This window comes from Equus caballus, chromosome 1, assembly GCF_041296265.1.
Source record: "Equus caballus isolate H_3958 breed thoroughbred chromosome 1, TB-T2T, whole genome shotgun sequence".
Classification (NCBI taxonomy): domain Eukaryota; kingdom Metazoa; phylum Chordata; class Mammalia; order Perissodactyla; family Equidae; genus Equus; species Equus caballus.
The window spans coordinates 21,289,825-21,308,475 of record NC_091684.1 but is presented as its reverse complement, the minus strand read 5'-3'; the positions used below and the strand labels follow the sequence as shown (position 1 = coordinate 21,308,475).

Genomic DNA, 18,651 nt, shown 5'->3' with positions numbered 1-18,651 from the left:
TTGAGAGTACATTTATTTTAGGTCTTTGAAAAAACTTATTTCACACAGCAAATTTTAAACCATAAGGGAGCATATTTGAACCTAGTGAATTTAAACTTTGTTCCTCGCAAACTTTTAAATCAAAAGTACAGTAGTAAATAAACCTTTTAATATTATACTTGGGAAATGCATGCATTCTTCCTTTTTTATTTTATCTAGTGCTTAATGAAATTTCTAAAATATATATAATGCCTTTCATCATTCTTAAGTTCTATTACTGAATGTTTGTGTTATAAAAAATTATTCTCCAAAGACTCAGTTTTACATTTACCCAATGTCTGATAAAATAGTAGCTACCAATAAATAATTATCTAAAGAATGATCATATTGCTAACCTCTTTTGCAGAGCCTAATTACTCAGCAAGGCCTCAATGTCTATGCTAATTTAAATTGTCTATTGTTGACTGCAGCAAACCAACCAAAAACTATATTCAGAAGTTACCAAGGTATTCTTAGGAATGTACCTATTACAGGTTTAGGTGCAGTATTTTAGAACTAAACCTCCAGATTTAATGTTCATATTGACCTCTTGGGATCTATCAAATCCATTATTACTTTCCATTTTTAGAGTTTTAACTGTGTTTTGCTACCTAGATGAGAAAGTAGCCAGGTAATTCTTAAGTCCTTAAAATCAGTATAATTAAAAGCTCAGGGGACTACTGGACAGGTGAGGGTTTCTTAAGAATTTAAGAAATACAGTTTTGTCATTACAGGTAGGATCAGGTGGTCAGGCAAGATAGCCTTAAACATGACATGACATATGATTCATAAAAAAAGTTCTAAAGTTAGGTAATTTAAAAGCCCAGCATTAACACTTTATGCAAGATTAGAACATATCTTCAAATTGTTTTTTAATAAACATGTAAAGATTCTCTGAATATAAAAAGTTGCATTTAGTCACTTGTGCCTAAGAATGTTACCTATAAAACCGATAGTAGTAGGAACGGTGAAAAATAATTTAATTTGCAATTCTAAAATCTTGGGTTAAAAAACAACACCCATAAAATTTGGGTTCAAAAGTTTTTTAATAGCTTATGTTCACTACAAAACAAAGTGGTTAAATTCATAACAAGTTTCATTAGTGAGTTATATAACATACATCATTCAGTGAGTTATCTGCCGTTCCTTTTCTGCCATTTCTTGTTGGCGAATCGTATCCTGTGCTGCTTGCTGCATTTTCTCCAGTTTTTCCAGAGTCAGAGACTTTAAGGGTAAAAGTTTGGGTTTACACAGCACCATCGTGGTTATATCTTCCACAGACAACTGCCCTAAGTTTAAGAAGAAATAAGAATTTGAGTGAGATAACCCAGATGCTTGGTGGTTTGGATTTGCAGCTAGAATGAAGGTCTAAAGACTTAATCCACTGTCTGTGAAGATCTCTTGTTCTCATAGTTAGCCTACAACATTTCTTCAATATAAAAAAATATAAAAGCAACATTTAATACTAGGGAGTTCATGAGGAAGACCAGTTTTGAATTTTCTACCTAAGATTCTAAGCTCTCATGAGAGAGAGAACTTTTTGTGACAAAGGTTTAATTTGAAAAAAGACTTGGGAGAAATACATACGGCATAAAAATACTTATGTAGTAAAGTATGGTATTAATATGAATATTCAAATTAATGTTTAACTTAAACTTTCAGCTTTTTTTTTTAACTATTGCTTGATTTCAGACCTTATTTAATATTATGGTGAATTACAGTGCTATTTTTTCATTGAAAATTTCATATTGTAACCTGCAGTCTTGAGTATAACAAGATTTCTAGGTTTAAGAAACAGTGCTTCATTTGCCATCCTTTTACTGGAAAAAAAAAAAAAAAGATGGATTACTCTTACAACCTACTCATGAAAGCAGCATAGTAAAAACAGTAATTGTTGCATATAGAACACAAAATAGTTTCAGATGTTTAGCTATTGAGCATGCTATGTGACACTGCCTATTACTTTTTAGATCCCTGTAATGTTCTATGACCTAAGTATTTGTGATTTAGATACCTTGTTTTGGGAGAACTTCCCGGAACATTGACTTCACTTCCGCCATATCTGAATTGTTGGATACGGTTTTTTCCTTCAATGAAAAGTCAGTTATTAATATTATTCAAGAATGAATTCCCAAAGCATATTGCTTGAGACATTTCCATTGTTTAACTTAAGTAGTAAAATCACAGTTCCTATAGAAAATGAACGACCCCTATCCTTGCATAATTTTCCCACTAATTTCCTGCTGGTCTTTTCATAGAAACATGGTTGATATAAGCATCTAGATCTTGTCAACGTTCGTTAATCAAGGTGGTGTTAATTGGAAGGCTGTGTGTTCTAAACTTTTTCCCCTCCCAGTGAAAAATTGGTAGGGCTTCAGAGAAAGACATTTATGTGCAGCCATCTTGGTTCACTGACAGCATCTCCTGGGAATGTGGGTAATGTAAAAAATATGACCATTTGGAAGATGGGGTAAGGCAGCTAATTACGGAGAGGAGGAGGTAGTAAGTAAACATTTCCACTTTTTCAGTAGCTAACAGCTGGTTTCCACTTTAATCCCTTTTCTATAAAGACAAAAAGCATCCTAAGAATCAGTTACTGACTACACAGCTGCAATTTGTAAGGAAACAACAGTCAAAGTTCACTCTTGAAGAACAGAAGTGAGGTATGCTTTCAGTTTACTATTTTCCTCTAACACAGAGACACTATATGCTAAAGTGCCAGCAAATAACATCATATGACTATTTTGTTATGACTATCTCAGCATATATGCCATCTCTGGCTGATGACATTTGTTCCCAGTGTGTGTTAGTGCCAGATTACTATTGCTATGCTATATATGCAAGGTGTTCTGGACTGTAATTTGTAGCATGATCCTTTTCTAAACACAGATACTTCTCCAGACAGTCCCACCCATTTTGTGATATTTCGCCATACTGATGCAACCTTACCATGTGGCTTTCACATCACCACCACCACAGAAGAAAGGTTTATTATTTATAAAGTGGTGATGCTGGCTTGGTGCCTGTCCTTACTGCCCACTGCAAATTAGTTATTAGTGCAGCTGCTTCTAGTCTTAGTTATTCCTACTCTACTACTACTTTGACATTACTAATAAAAGCTTCCTACTCTCCATCCACCAAGCTTTTTCCCCTCTGTAGGTAAAATTCCTATACTAGGTCAAATTCCTATTCTGGAACTTCTAAAGTTCCTGAGGAATCTCTGTCTCCTAGAACTTTGTCATCAAAATTTACCCCTACACTGCTCTGAGAGTGAGGATAAAGTAGGAAATGGACCAGGAATAAAACAACTAACTCATCACTAACTGGAATCTGAGACAAATGCAATATGCAATTTCCTTAGAATGCACAACTTCTGTCACATTCTCTCCTTCTTTTTACTTAGGCCTGCTAGTGGTACCTAGTAATCATTTCCTTTTTTTTTCCCCAGGTTATGTTGAAGGCTAACAACATCCCTAATCCCTAATTAGCCTGAATATAGCCATAAGAACACAGCCTCTCCGTTAAAGATATCACAATGAAAATATTCAGTAGGCCCTTACTTGGTGCAAATCTGACATGATATGCTACTGAAAGGGAGGATAGACATTACAGATGTTGATAATGGAAATAATAGCAGCTAAGAGTTTTTATATCATCAAATTTTTTATCACCAAAATGCTAAAATGGTGGGTGAACAAATCTTAAACCTTAGCTGTCTTATAGAGTAGCAACTTCAGCTACTTAGAATTCAGTCACTGTCCTTTGCTTTCTCTTGTCTATTTCTCTTTCACATCCAAAATCTGCCTTGAGGAAAACAATGAAACTTGGTGCTCTACCAAACCTTAGTTCTCTGACTAAGCTGCCATTGTTACTGGAAAGGGTGTGGGGCAAAGGCCTGGTAGGGAGTGGGTTGGGCCTGGTGTGGGGAAGATTGGTGTGCTGTCACTTGCCTGGGTGGGGTGTCAGCTTTTCTAGGGTTGGTTCTTATTCCTAGGCCCCCCTAGGCGTTCGCAGGAGAGAAACAGGAAGGGAAGGGCTAAAATAAGCAAGGTGGTGGTTGGATGGCCTGCAATGGCAAGGCTACATTGTCTTGATAATCAACTGTCCAGGGAGTCCAGAGTAGGAAGGAGCATTTATTTCCTTATCCATGTGGCCTGCTGATAGCCAAACACGATGGGTGTTTTGTTTGGTGTCATGTGCCATAAGGAGCAGTGGCTGCTCCTAAGGGTACTTTCTTACTGGTAAGGTAAGAGGTGTGTAACACCAGGGACATAAGGAGAAGCTTACCAGCTCTGGCTGAAATTTGTGTGTATCATACAAGTGCCACATCATTCAATTCAATAAATACATGAATGTCTACCATGTACCAGGCACTGTTCATTAGTCAAAAAAACAGACAAAAACAAAACCTTTGCCCTTTTGGAGCTTACAGTCTAGAGTAAGGGGAGAGAAACAAATAATAGAATGCTAGAAAGTTGTAAGTGCTAACAGAAAATAAAATAGCTTAAGGGGATTTAGGAGTGCTGGGAAGGTGGGTATTGCAATTTAAATAGGAAGATAATTATGGCCTCATTAAGAAGGTAAAAATCATTGTGGTCTCATTGTGGTGTGTGTGTTATGTCTTTTGAAATTGCAGAAAAGTCAAAAGCCTGACAGCATTCACAGTTAGGGAAGGTGTAGGAAATGGGCACTCTCTGTTGGTGGGTAGGTTTGTTGGCACAGTTTTTTAAGAGGAATATTTTGTAGTACCTATTTATATTTTGTAGAATCTACTAAAGCTAAATATGCACATTTTCTTTGACCCAAATATTCCACGTCTAGTAATGAGCCCTAAAGAAACAAAGCACAAGTGTATAAAGATGTAAGGATAAAAATGTTCATTTTAAAGCACTGCAATGAATAGCAAAATGTTTAGCAATAGGTGAATCTAAATGTTCAGCAATATGTCAAGGGTTGAATAAATTATGAAACAGCCATACAATAGAATACTATGCCAGATTTTAAAATAATATAAGGCATAGTTTAAGAGAAAACATATTAAAATTGCAGAAGTAAAATAAAATTCTTACACTAATAGAACCCAAACTTTTAATACTTAGAGAATGCAATGTCAATCATTTTTCGAAGCTCTTGGTCTGGGTAACTGGAAAATAATCTGCTGCTTCCTTTTCCACCATAGTTTCTTTAGTCTGTAATTTCTCCCAGAAATAATGATTTTGATGGATAGTGCATTTGAAAGTTATGACAAAGTAAGCAAACCTGTTGTAGCCATTTGAGCTGGATGACTAAAATTAATGCAGAAGAACTTGGAGGGAAACCAAATCTTTGCCATGAAATATTTTACTAAGCTGTAGGAGTGAGAGTGGAAAGACACTCAATTCTAAGAAGGACTACTTTGAATCATTCATATACATGCTTATAATATAAGTTAATCATACAGCTTGGACAAGTTAAAAATCACTGGGGTGATTTTGTTTGATAACTAAAATACTTATGGGTGTGGGACTAGACAAGAGCACAAGCATCCTTCTGAATATATGTCAGTGGCCCTCAAATTTTATGCCTGCATAACCCCTAAAGAGATTTTGAAAAACTAGGTACCCCTTTGCACATTTCTAAATTGACACATAAATTTGTTATGCTTAAACAGTTATAAAGGATATAATTTCCAGCATATTTAAAAGTATTATATCAGTCTTTTAAAAATAATCAGATATAATCTAAGTATCATAGCAATTTGATAGCTACCATCATGCATTAATTAAAAAAATGAACTCGGGGGCTAGCCCCGTGGCTGAGTGGTTAAGTTTGCACGCTCTGCTTCAGCGGCTCAGGGTTTCGCTGGTTCAAATCCTGGGCGCAGAGATGGCACCCCTCATCAGGCCATGCCGAGGCGGCATCCCACATGCCACAACTAGAAGGACCCACAACTAAAAAACACACAACTATGTACTGGGGGGCTTTGGGAGAAAAAGGAGAAAAAAAAATCTTAAAAAAAAAAACCTCTTTTTTTAAGTCAGAAATTTCACATCTTTTTTCTCCCTAGACCTCTATTTTCCACTCCACTTAATTTTATTCTAATGTAATACATTTTCATGCTTGAAAATACTTTAATGATTATCTTACATACTTCTCTGCTACAAAAATGTTTATAAATTTAAGTGGAAAACTTTAAAATATTCTGGATTGAGTTATTACAATTATTAGTGAAAAAGGATCAAAACAAATTACATGTTGATAAAATAATTACTGAATATAAAAAATAAAGTTAATGGCTATGTACCTGTTAATAAGTACAGAGAAATTGGTAGTAAATACCAGACAGTAAAGACTGGAGTAGAAAAGGATGCTCTTTTTGGTGACAACGGAATTATTCTTTCAGAATGGAAAATAAATGTAACATAAGAAGAGGAATTTGGGATAATATGTACCTATCTAAACAGATTTTTTCTTTCAACAAACATATTAAATGCCTCTAACGTGCAAGCAACAGCTAAATGAGGGAGATACAGTGGGTAAGAACCAGTTCCTCTCCTTGAGGAATTTGAGGGAGATGAGATGGGGAGAGAGATGCATGTAAATAAATAATTACAGTTGACTACAACATACTTTAATAAGAGCATATCTACTGTGCCTTTAAGAGACCACAACCATGAATAACTTGGCTCAGGATAGGTGACAGTGGCTGATCTCTGAAGAATTACTAAATATGACATTGGAACTAGTCCCAGAAGGATGAATGGGGGTTTACTACACAGAGGAGTGGCTGTGTAGCAAGGGGAGAATGTTCTAGACAAAGTGAACAATATATTCAAAGAAAGCAGCATGAAAAAAAAAAAAAAGCCTGGGAATAGCTAGAGTACGGGGTACACACCTTGTACGTACTGTGGTGGGACTGACTAGGTGGAGGCCAGTTCATGCTCAGCCTTGAATGCCATGCCTCTGAGTTTGGACTTTATATCCTATAGAGAGGAGGGAGCTAACTGGATGGCTCTGAGTGGGTATGTGATACATGATTTGTTTTTTGGAAACATATTCTAGACAAAAAGGAAAAACGAGACACTAAAGACAAAATTAGTAAGGAAGCTTTAATTGTTTAGGTAAAATGATGAGGGAATGAACAAAAGAAGTGATAATAAGCATTAAGAGGAGAAGATACAAGAGGTATCCAAGGATATAAGAAGTTGAGATTCAAACCTCCTGCACAACTCTCCCCAGCCCCCAGATCCTTTGAGTGATAAGGAAATGATCAAGGATGACTGAGATTCAAGCTAACATGTTTGGATGGTGCAGGTATTAATTCAAATTGGGAACACAGAAGAGAAATAATTAGGAGGCGAGGGTAAAGACCATGAATTAGGTTCAGATCCAGAGTGTGGAAGTCTAACAGGAAGCTAAAAAGGACTGTAGGCCCAGAGAGTCAATGGTACAGTAGTATAAGCCATAGAAGTAGATATAATCATCTAAGAAGGAGGTGGAAAGATGGTAGATGGTGGTAGGGTTGGTGGTAAAAAGAGATGAGTACAGTGTAGCGGTTGAGAGATGGATCTGCAGTCAGATTAGTCATTTAAACAAATTACTTAATATTCTAAGCCTCAGTTTCATCTGTAAACTAAAACTTATAATGGCACTGACCTTAGATAGTATATTAAATGACATAATTCATATAAAGCTATGAGACCAATCCCCAGCATATGGTAAGAGCTCAGTGAATGTCAGTGATTCTTAGTGTGTTGTACCATTACAATGTTGTCATAAAATTAGATTCTTAGAAAAAATAAGTGTATTGACATACATTAGAGTATAGAGGCTTAATATTAAAAAAAAATGAAGAAAAACCTATAGGCAAGCAGGAACACTTTAGAATTTTCCACTCGTATGTCTTAAAAGTTATCTCAAAGGAAGAGTAGTTTCAATGTCCAGAAATCTACTTTAGCTTCTTTCCTTTAGCATAGAGGCTCTTAAATTTTAGTTTGCTTAAGAATAACAATAACAGCATGATGTTTTAGTAAAAAATCACACATTTTAACTATATAGACATTTTAATGGATTTTCTACAGTAATTTTGAAAAATAAACAACATTTGCCCTAAGAGGTGATTTTAGAATTGAATTATCCATTTACTCACCTCCCACTACATCCCCTAATACATACATACATATACAGCCATGAGCCACATAACAATGTTTTGGTTAATGACGGACCACATATTTGACGGTGGTCCCATAAGACTAGTAACATATAGCCTAGGTGTGTAGTAGGCTACGCCATCTAGGTTTGTGTAAGTACACTCTATGATGTTTGCACGATAATGAAATCACCTAATGACGCGTTTCTCAGAACATATCCCCGTCATTAAGTGATACATGACTATTATTAAATTTAACAGACTAAAACTGGGTCTAGGAAAAGTTATCTTCTCCAACGTCATATAGCTGATAAGTGGAGAAACAGGATTTAAATTCATGTCTGCCTGCCTCTGAAGGCTGGTCTCTTCAGTTTTCTCTACGCAGCACCTGTAGGAATGGCCTGAGGACCCCAAATGGATTTAGTATGGAGCCTCACGGAAGGAATACCAACATTTAAGAAGATGTTAGAGGGATAAGAAGAGAGTAGACTATGGTGTGTAGAAGCAAAGGAAGGTTAAAGTAACACATGATACTCAATTTCTTCTGAAATGAGTAGGTTTGAAGCTACTAATGACCTTTGCAAAGGAAGATGAACATAAAATATGAGTCAAACAGTACATCTCAGGATAAAAATAGAAGTGCAGCATACTGACTAAAGCACTGCATTTTTTTTCTGTTTAGTTTGAGAACTGTGTCACAATCAGATCAACGTATGGCTCTAACCAACATATGTTTTTTCTCTGTCTCACTCTCTCCTTAACTTGAGGATTCAGCATGCCAGTTGTCATGTTTGATACCACCCTAAAATAAATAAATCTCTTAGCAGGAAAACATACTATTTTTTGTCTGTGGATATTTGTTTTTTTCTTGCTGAGGAAGAGTGTCCCTGAGCTAACATTTGTTGCCAATCTTCCTCTTTTTGCTTGAGGAAGATTGTCCCTGAGCTAACATATGTGCCAATCTTCCTCTATTTTGTATGTGGGACACGACCACAGCATGACTATGGGCGGTGTGTAGGTCCATGCCTGGGATCCGAACCTACAAACCATAGGCTGCCAAAGTGCAGCATGCAAACTTAATGACTAGACCACCAGGCTGGCCCCTGCCTGTGGATATTTTTTATAGCATTAATAATATTTTTAGAAAAGATGCTACTGGAACTTTCAAATTTCAAGCTTAATTAGAAATATGCAACACTTTAAAAGCTTACAAGTTTTGTATTTTTTTCACAGATTAGCTTATATGAAAACATACTGATAAGACCAAGATCCTGGGTTAAATAGCTGAACAGGACTATTAGCTTTAGATCGTACCCTATTTTCATCTAGCCATCTGGAAAATGTAGGCTATAGTCATATTGGGGGGCAGACAGAGAAGGGTAATAGATTACTAAAATCCAAATTCCATTCCTGGTAACTCAAAGCATATACTATACATATTGATCAGAAATATCAAAATGAAAACACTGTGGATGGCAAAGCCAAGTCTTGGTTTCTAAAAATGCTAAGGACAGGATTTGGATGTTTCAAAAACTGTCTTACTAGGTCATACTAAAGTCTCCTCAGTCTAATATTCGATCTTTGCCGGGAGCCCCCAGGAGCCATTCTGTGGGTCAATATGGTTATCTTCCATAATATGTGCCTACACTCCTAACTTGCCATTAGCTCTTCATAATTCTTTTTTCCCTTTGTTAATTTATCTAAACTTATCAGCTTATCCTAATTGTACAAAACCCCATTTTAAAGTCTGAAGTTGAATGTTTCAGAGTATTTTAGGGTTCCAAGTATTTAAACAAGCTGTGACAGTAAAATCCAATGTACGATTTAAAACAAGATTGTACTGGAGGGTTTTTTTCATTTTTTTCTGATCAATCTGTTTCATGTTTATACTTTAAATGGGGTACACGCTAACTGTACGGGCTCTGGCTCTACTGCTAAGGAGCTGTGTGACCTTGAATACATTTCTTAACTAACTGGAGGTTTGATTTTCTCAGAAAAAATATTTTTAATGGCTGTCCTAGGTTGCAAGGTTCAAGTGAAAAGTGGATGTAAAAGTGCTCAGAAATATACTGTAATATTTACTATTCCAGGTCTAATTTTCATATCGCTATAATAAAGGACTTGTTCTAACTTCCCATTAAGTATCTTCTGACTCTAAAAATCCTCTGAATCCTCGACACCATGGTACTTATAAGACAGCATGGTCTATTTAAAGGTGTTTTCCTTTAAAAATCCATTTTACTTATTTACTTTTAAAGGGCATGTGCTGCCAGATTGTGTTCTTAAATACATATATATTTTTCTGCTTTATCTCCCCCTGTACACAGTTGTATATCTTAGCTGCAGGTCCTTCTAGTTGTGGGACGTGGGACGCTGCCTCAACGTAGCCTGACGAGCGGTGCCATGTCCGCGCCCAGGATCCGAACCCTGGGCCAACGCAGCGGAGTGCGCGAACTTAACCACTCGGCCACGGAGCTGGCCCCATTAAATATATTTTTAAAAATATAATAATAAAGCAAATCTATTTCATGATATAATTCAAGGTTCAGAAAATGTGGACAAGTTTTTCAGTTGGTGGCAAAGAGTAAAAATCTTTAAAATCGTAATCAAGGGAATAGAAGATTGGTATACACAAGAATCTAGCTTGAATTTTTTTTTTGATTTGGGAATAAGTGACTTGTTGCCTAACCTAGAGAAGTAAATGCACCTGAAATATGGCAAAAAGAAAACATTTCTAAAGCATTTTGAGATTCTCGACCAAAGCACCAATCGTGTTTTCATATAAGAAACACAGAGGTCATAAACTGGTGGCTCTTGGTCCTATTCAGTTAAGTGTTTTGCTGGCTTGCTAAATGTTTAAAAAGTATTTGAATCAATGTTTAAAAATCAGGAGATTTCACCTGAAGTCCAAATTTCAGCTCCTGTTGACAAATCTGACAACACCAGGCCCATAGCCCCACATGGCAAAATTTGGCTGTGGCTGGGAAGTGATGCTTCCTTTAAATGAGTATAGGGAGGTCTCCAGGCCCCACTACTGCCTATTGTTTCCATTCACCTTACCTGCCCAGCTACTACAGGCACTTGACTTTGCAACTTCAGTAAAATACAAAGCCACTGAGATATTATATGCTATTATATGCCAAGCTGTCCTATTTTATCATTAATGGGCATTAAGAAGCAAAAATATAATCTCTGGAAACCGAGGAAGGCACCAGAAGCAATCCTGTTTATGTAAAGGACAGTAAAGGATATTTTTCTTTTGTGAATATTCATTGTTAGTTCCTTTTAAGTAAATTCAATCTGCCTAATGCAGGTTGTGGATGGGGGTGGTAGGAATGGTAGGAAAAATAATGAAAGATTTTATCTTTTGTCTTAGCTAAGACTGTGGTTGACAGATAATTTTCAAATACATATTAAATTTCTGAATGTAAACTAACATGAGAAAAAAGGTGAAAGAGAGATCCCACAAAGAAAGTGTTTTTTACCAGACACAAAGTAATAATGCTCACTCTCACTCAAGTGGCTGCCCACATTCAGGGTGCTTAATTTGGATTGATAATGTTCAGCTGTAGATGCCAAATAACATCATATGTCATGTAGTTGGAAACTACAGTAGATTCTATTTTGTTTTGTTATCTGGCATCTGCTGGTAGAAAAATGTTGCAACAAGTTCAGTTTGGCTAATTAATCCAGACTCATGTGAATAAAATGTGTGGCGTCCAGCTTCTGAAATGTGCCTAGGCCTCAGAACAGGAACTGTTCTTCTTGGGTGAACTTGGATGATGCTACTGGTTCTGGTACACTCCAGCAGGAGATATTAGTAGAATTATTAGTTAAATTAGTTAAATTAGTAGAAAATGATACATCCTACTCATACAAAATGTGTTTTTCTAATAATATTTGCTATTTCAAAATTAAGTACTAGAAAGTGGTCCTAAAAATGTTAGCTATTAAACTTTAAAAAAGGTATGTGAAGATCTTTTTACCTTCTCAGCATCTGAGATATATAGCTATTTCAAGTCTATGCAGGGAAAGGGAAATAAAGAATTGCTTGATACTTTACTTAGTGTTTCTCAAAGACTGATCCTCAGATCACCTGCATCAAAATCCCCTGGATAATTATTAAAAATATAATTTTTCTGGAGCCTTTCTCAGACTCACTGAGTCAGAGTCTCTCATTTTTAAGTTCCCCACATTAAACTTGGAGGACCACTGTCTTAGATTCATTCACTTACTCAATAAATATTTAATGCCTACTATGTGCCCAAACTGGACTGCTTTAGAAGTTATTAATAACTATCGAACACTGACTACACACAATGTGCTATACACCAAGCTAAAGCACTTTATACATATTTGATTCATTCTCTTCAACAATCTTAAGAGGTTTTATGGCTCCATTTAATAGATTATAATATGGATTAGAGAGAATAGATTATAGAACAGATTTACACACAGAGTGAGTAAACTACCCAAGTCACTAGCTAGTGCATGGCCCTCTTCCTGAAATCCAGGTCTGATTCTAAAATCTGTGGTCTTAATTGGTGTATTATTTTGCCTTACTTGAACCTAGAGTCAACTTAAAATTGTTTCATAGTCCCATGTGAGCAAATTTCCTTCTGCACAGAAGAAGTGACTGATGGAGTGCATTACTTAACTTTCAATATGACGGCTAAAAACATTCTAAACCAATCTAAGAGTTTTTGCCCTCCCAGAGCATTTTCTTCTTCTCCCTTAAGTGCATTTTCTTCCTTTTGCTTATCTTTCATGATCAAATATAAGTCTAGGATAGGAGGAGTACATGAGCTTGGCAGCCTTGGGAGTTTTCCTCGTGATTATGAAGTAGATTCCATAAACACTTCTCTATCCACTGGGCAGAGAATGTTCCTAATGTACTAAGTGTTCAGTATAATCTTGATTCTGCCATTTTTAATAGGCTGTGATGAATGCTACCAAAAAAGCTATCACAAAAACACCAGGACCAATTAGGACTTGCAAGAGAATTTCAGGGAGAAAAATAACATTGCCTAAATTGGAATATGGCCAGCTGGCCAGCAGTTGCCTTGGTATCTGCTTTGATAACATCAAGATTCATACATACTTGAATTGCAGGGCCCACACAGCTTGTATCAACAGTCCTCAGGGTGCCAGGAGTTGAAACTCATGAAACAATGCTGACATCAGTACACTTTGCTGTAGATTACATTGCATCAGCTCCAAGTGTAGGCAAAGTTGCAGTGACTTTATTAAGGGTAGGCACTCTATGTTCCAGTGCAGGGTATTAACATATACTCAGACAGGAGGATTAAACGCTAAACTCTTCTTTGTAGGACACAATAGAAGAGTGTGTATGCTGATAAGTGGAATGGATTTAACTAGCAACTCACGGCACGGGTAGATGTAGTTGCATTCGAGAAGGCTTAATCATGACTGGAAAAGTATGAAGACTGTGAAGTATTCTCGCAAAAAATGTTAAATTGAATCTAATCAAGCCTCTAGTCCAAATTTTGATTTACAAGAAATAAGAAAAAAGGAAATATTCAAAAAGACCTCTGACCTGAACTCTTCAAAATGCCAATGTCAAAAGGGAAAAAAAAGATAGAGGAACTGTTCTAGATTAAGGCTAGAGAGTTACAATATCCAAATACGATACATAAACCTTGATTTGGATCCTGAATTTTTTGCTTGGGTCAAATGGGAAAATGTGCATAAAGACTGGATTTTAAATATTATAGAATTATTTCAATGCTATCCCAATCAGAATCCCAAGAACATTCTTCACAGAAATTGAACAAACAATCCTAAAATTCATATGGGGCAACAAAAGATCGCGAATTGCTAAAGCAATCCTGAGCAAGAAAAACAAAGCCGGTGGAATCACAATCCCCGATTTCAAAACATACTACAAAGCTACAGTGATCAAAACAGCATGGTACTGGTACAAAAACAGGTCCACAGATCAATGGAACAGAATTGAAAGCCCAGAGATAAAACCACACATCTATGGACAGCTAATCTTCGACAAAGGAGCAGAGGGCCTACAATGGAGAAAAGAAAGTCTCTTCAACAAATGGTGCTGGGAAAACTGGACAGCCACATGCAAAAGATTGAAAATTGACCAGTCTTTTTCACCACACACCAAAATAAACTCAAAATGGATCAAAGACCTAAAGATTAGGCCTGAGACAATAAGTCTTTTGGAAGAGAATATAGGCAGTACACTCTTTGACATCAGTTTCAAAAGAATCTTTTCGGACACTGTAACTCCTCAGTTGAGGGAAACAATAGAAAGAATAAACAAATGGGACTTCATCAGACTAAAGAGCTTCTTCAAGGCAAGGGAAAACAGGATTGAAACAAAAAAACAGCTCACTAATTGGGAAAAAATATTTACAAGCCACTTATCCGACAAAGGGTTAATCTCCATAATATACAAAGAACTCACACTGCTTAACAACAAAAAAAAACAAACAACCCGATCAAAAAATGGGCAGAAGACATGAACAGACATTTCTCAAAAGAAGATATGAATATGGCCAATAGACACATGAAAAGATGTTCATCATCGCTAATCATCAGGGAAATGCAAATCAAAACTACACTAAGATATCACCTTACACCCGTTAGATTGGCAAAAACATCCAAAACCAAGAGTGACAAATGTTGGAGAGGTTGTGGAGAAAAAGGAACCCTCATACACTGTTGGTGGGAATGCAAACTGGTACAGCCACTATGGAAAACAGTATGGAGATTTCTCAAAAAGTTAAAAATAGAAATACCCTATGACCCAGCCATCCCATTGCTGGGTATCTATCCTAAGAACCTGATATCAGAAATCTCAAGAGTCCGTTGCACCCCTATGTTCATCGCAGCATTATTTACAATAGCCAAGACGTGGAACCAGCCTACATGCCCAGAAACTGATGATTGGATAAAGAAGATGTGGTATATATACACAATGGAATACTACTCAGCCATAAAAAAAGACAAAATTGGCCCATTCACAACAACGTGGATGGACCTCGAGGGTATTATGTTAAGCGAAATAAGCCAGTCAGAGAAAGACGAACTCTATATGACTCCACTCATAGGTGGAGATTAGTATATTGATAAGGAGATCTGATCGGTGGTTACCAGGGAAAAGGGGGGGTGGGGGGAGGGCACAGAGGGGGAAGTGGTGTACCCACAACATGACTAACAAAAACGTACAACTGAAATCTCACAAGGTTGTAATCTATCATAACATTAATAAAAAAAAATATTATAGAATTATTAACTTCCTTAATTGTGATAATGATATTGCGTTTTATAGGAGAACTTCATAATTCTTAGGAAATACATGATGGAAATTTAGGGGTGTCTACTTAACAACAGGTGTCTGCAACCTATTTCCAAAGGGTTCAATGATAATCAAAAAGTTTATGAGAAGGGATGAAATAAATATGGCAAAATGTTAACAACTGTTGGATCTAGGTGAAGGGTATACGAATGTTCATTGTATTCCTCCAACTTTATGTACGAATACTTTTTAAATAAAAAATTAGGGGAAGAAATCATGTTGGAAAGACTTCAGAGGGAAAGACTAAGAAAAGATTGAGTAGCAGGGACTATGCTGAATCTCTGATAAACGGAATTTCCATAAAACTTTGTTGGCAGTGTCTTGGGCATCCAGGAGACACCCAATATATTCCAACTTTCAGTAAATATTTACCAAAATAATATCATGTGCAGGGTAAAATGATAGGCAAAGGAATCAGATACAAACCATTCTATTGAAACATAGTAGTGAAGCTAAGAACATGAGCAGCTGTTACATAAAATAGTGGTTGTCATAAAAGAGGTACAGAAAGTGCTAGGTAAGCTCAGAGGAAATGCCTGCCTGCTGGGGAGACTCTGGAAACACATCTCCAAAGATAACTAGGACACGAATACAACATCACAAAAGGTTGGTGCTTCAGCGATTAACCTAGGAAGAAACAACAGCAGTTCATTTGGCTGGAGCATGAGTACTAAGTAAGCAGAAAGAACTTAAATAAAGAAGGTAGGTTTACACCCTTCTTGTTGACTGGCTGGGTATAAACAATTTTCAATTTACCTGAAAGTTCACCTGGTGTTTTTCCTGCAGCTTTAGGCATCCAACCCGGTATGACCAAGATGACTGTTAAGTTCTTGACTCAAGCCTACAGAAGGAACTACATGAGATAATGTGTGACAACTCTTGTAAAGAGCCATATAACAGTAATACAGTATTTTTACAATAGCCACAAGCATTAACTTCTTTAACCGTAGACACGCAGGACTAGGATAGCAGACCTTTATCCAGAACTGCAGTCAATGCTTACAAACCCCCAAGAGAGAAGAGAAAGGGAGAAAAGTCAGAATGTGAAAACAGGAGTCGGCGAAACAAGACTTAGAGGTGCTGCCGCTGTGGTGGGGGGGACCATCTTTTTCCTCTACAGATGGGAAGAGAAAACAATTTCCTCAAGCTCCCGAATTCTCCGTCCTCCAATGGTCGGGAGGTGAAAGTACTTAACAGGAACCTGCGGGGGTGTGGCCAGCAGCTCCATCTTCCCCGAATTAGGGGCTCCGCCCCGCGGCCCGCGCCCCGCCCGTGCCGGCTGGCTGCCGCTGGGCGAAGGGGGCCGGTCGAGCGGCCTCGCCCCACAGGGAGTCTCAAAGGCGCGCAGGGAGGGCGGGCCGCAGCCTGGCCAGCCCGGAAAGAAAACCTTCTTCCAGCGGAAGCGGTTCCGAGCCCCGCTCGCCTCCTCGGCTCTCCGTCTCCCAGGGACCGTCCGGCCCTGGCTTGGCCCACGGGTCGGGGCCGAGGGACACTCGACTCACTTCGCGACTCCTGTCGGAATGGGCACTCTCTGGGGCGCCGGGGGTGCAGGCTATTCCCACCCTTCCGCCATGACCCCATTCAGAAGAGCCAAATGAAACTTCCGGGCAGGACAGGGATTTTCGGAGCCCTAAACTCTTGGCCATCTAGGTAAGTGACCAGACGTCCCAGCAAAATAAAGGCCAGGAAACCCGCTCCCTCCGCTTCCCCAACCCGGGCAGGTAGTCCAGAATATGAATTAATTTGGCTAACATGGGATGTCTGGTCACCTTTGGTCTCTTTGGGCCTACTTACAGCTGCATCTCTTCCCAGACGGCTCAGCTGTTGCCCAGGGCAACGGTGACATTGGGCGAAGGGAAAACTACGTCACACTGGAGACAGGAAGCCAGAAGACTCCCGTGCCATGATCAGTTATGGCCGCCTTAGCTTCAACAGTAACTTCCGATTGCGAATCGTCACTCTACCCTGCTGGAGGCTTACTCTGTGGCCTAGCTAGCCAGCGGCGCCCAGTGGGCAGGAGAGAAGGCGTAGAGGAGCCGAGGAAAGGAAAAGGGCGGAGAGAGGGAAGCTGGCGCCAACGCCTCACTCTGATTGGGCAGCGTCGCTTGCGCCAGTGCTTTGCTCTGATTGGGCAGCGTCGATTGCCCTGGCTCCGCCTGTTTTTCTTCCCCAGCGAGTGACGGGCCTGCGCCGGAGGGGTGGGGCGGGGCGGTAGGAGCGAGAGTGTGTGGAGGGGCGGGCGGGGCGGGGCGAGTGGGGGAGGGGCGGGCGGGGGGCGGCGGTTGGGCAGCGTCGTTTCTGAGGAGGAGGAGGAAGGAGGGCGAGCGAGGAGGATGGCGGAGTCGGGGCTCCTGACGGTAACCGGGGGCCGCTAAGGCGGGAGGGTGTTTCTTGGTTGGTTCTTCCTGCCTTCCTTCCTGCCCGTCGGGCGGTCGGGCTGGCTGTCGGTAGGGGGAGGCCCCGCGCGCCCTGACAGGCGCGAGCCTGCGGGGCTGGGGCGAGGCCCGCGGGGCCGGGGCCCTGGGAGGCGCCGCCGTCGCCGCCGCTTTCCTGGGTGCTGTCGCCGGGAGAGCTGGGCCGCCGGAACCAGCTCTCGCGGGGAGCCCGCAGCCGGGCTCTTAAGAGCGAGCCGGCGGCTCTGACAGCCGCCCGGGCCGGGCCTACGGTGGCGGCGGGCGGCCGGGACAGCGCCCGGGCGAGGGCGAGCGGGTGTGAGGGCGCGGGCCGGGGGCGCCTGGCGGACGGTCCTGCTCCACTCGGCTCCCGGGGGCGCCGGGCCCGGGCTGTGGGGCGCCCCGTGGGCGTCCGGAGGGGCGTGTAAATCGTTGGCGGGTGCCCGGGTGCAGCGGGAGTGATACGGGGCGGGGTCTTTCCTCGGCCGCTCTCCAAAGCCCACCGCGCTCTCCCTGTCTCCTCTCTTCGGTGAAGACTGGTGAGTCGGCTTTGGGTGTGTTGCCTGGTGAAGCGAGTTGTAGCCATCCAAGACTACCCTGTTGGAAATGCTTGATGGCACCCTCTTTCCGCGGTGGCTTTTGGGGATAGAGGAAAAGTACTCTACGGCCCCCCTCCCCCCCAGCTTTTAGCGCTAAAGGCTTCAGGACAAAACGATTTTTCCCCAGCCCCTCAGTATCCATTGTTTTGTACCATCCCCCTCCTCCGCCCCGTG

General features: G+C 39.8%; 3 protein-coding genes across 19 annotated transcripts in view; 1 reads left to right on the top strand and 2 right to left on the bottom strand.

Annotated features, from left to right (window-relative positions):
* Positions 1-1,045: 1,045 nt before the first annotated feature.
* BBIP1 (BBSome interacting protein 1) lies at positions 1,046-18,141 on the bottom strand. 11 transcript variants are annotated; one of them, XM_023639533.2, is made up of 6 exons: positions 17,280-17,908; positions 16,242-16,338; positions 16,026-16,112; positions 2,033-2,105; positions 1,774-1,838; positions 1,046-1,307 (listed from the first exon to the last, which is right to left on the bottom strand). In XM_023639533.2, the coding sequence occupies exons 3-6, from the start codon at positions 16,081-16,083 to the stop codon at positions 1,144-1,146; spliced, it is 360 nt and encodes a 119-aa protein (XP_023495301.1). In that variant the 5' UTR covers positions 16,084-16,112; positions 16,242-16,338; positions 17,280-17,908; the 3' UTR covers positions 1,046-1,143. The 11 variants fall into 11 exon arrangements, with proteins under 11 accessions (XP_023495301.1, XP_023495307.1, XP_023495306.1 ...); XM_023639539.2 differs by having other exon boundaries at positions 17,255-17,315; XM_023639538.2 differs by lacking the exon at positions 17,280-17,908 and adding an exon at positions 16,460-16,598.
* SHOC2 (SHOC2 leucine rich repeat scaffold protein) overlaps positions 16,862-18,651 on the top strand; it is a 97,338-nt gene continuing 95,548 nt past the window's right edge. Inside the window, exon 1 of one of the 7 annotated variants that reach the window (XM_023639500.2) lies at positions 16,862-17,135. The gene's annotated coding sequence lies outside the window, so the exon portion shown is untranslated. Of the gene's footprint in view, positions 17,136-17,689; positions 17,843-17,993; positions 18,418-18,651 lie in introns of those variants that run through there. The other 6 variants (XM_023639506.2, XM_070220718.1, XM_070220727.1 and 3 more) reach the window with 6 other exon arrangements.
* LOC138916328 (uncharacterized) lies at positions 17,568-18,464 on the bottom strand. Its single transcript, XM_070228261.1, has one exon. It carries the CDS (start codon positions 18,462-18,464, stop codon positions 17,568-17,570), a length of 897 nt encoding a protein of 298 aa, XP_070084362.1.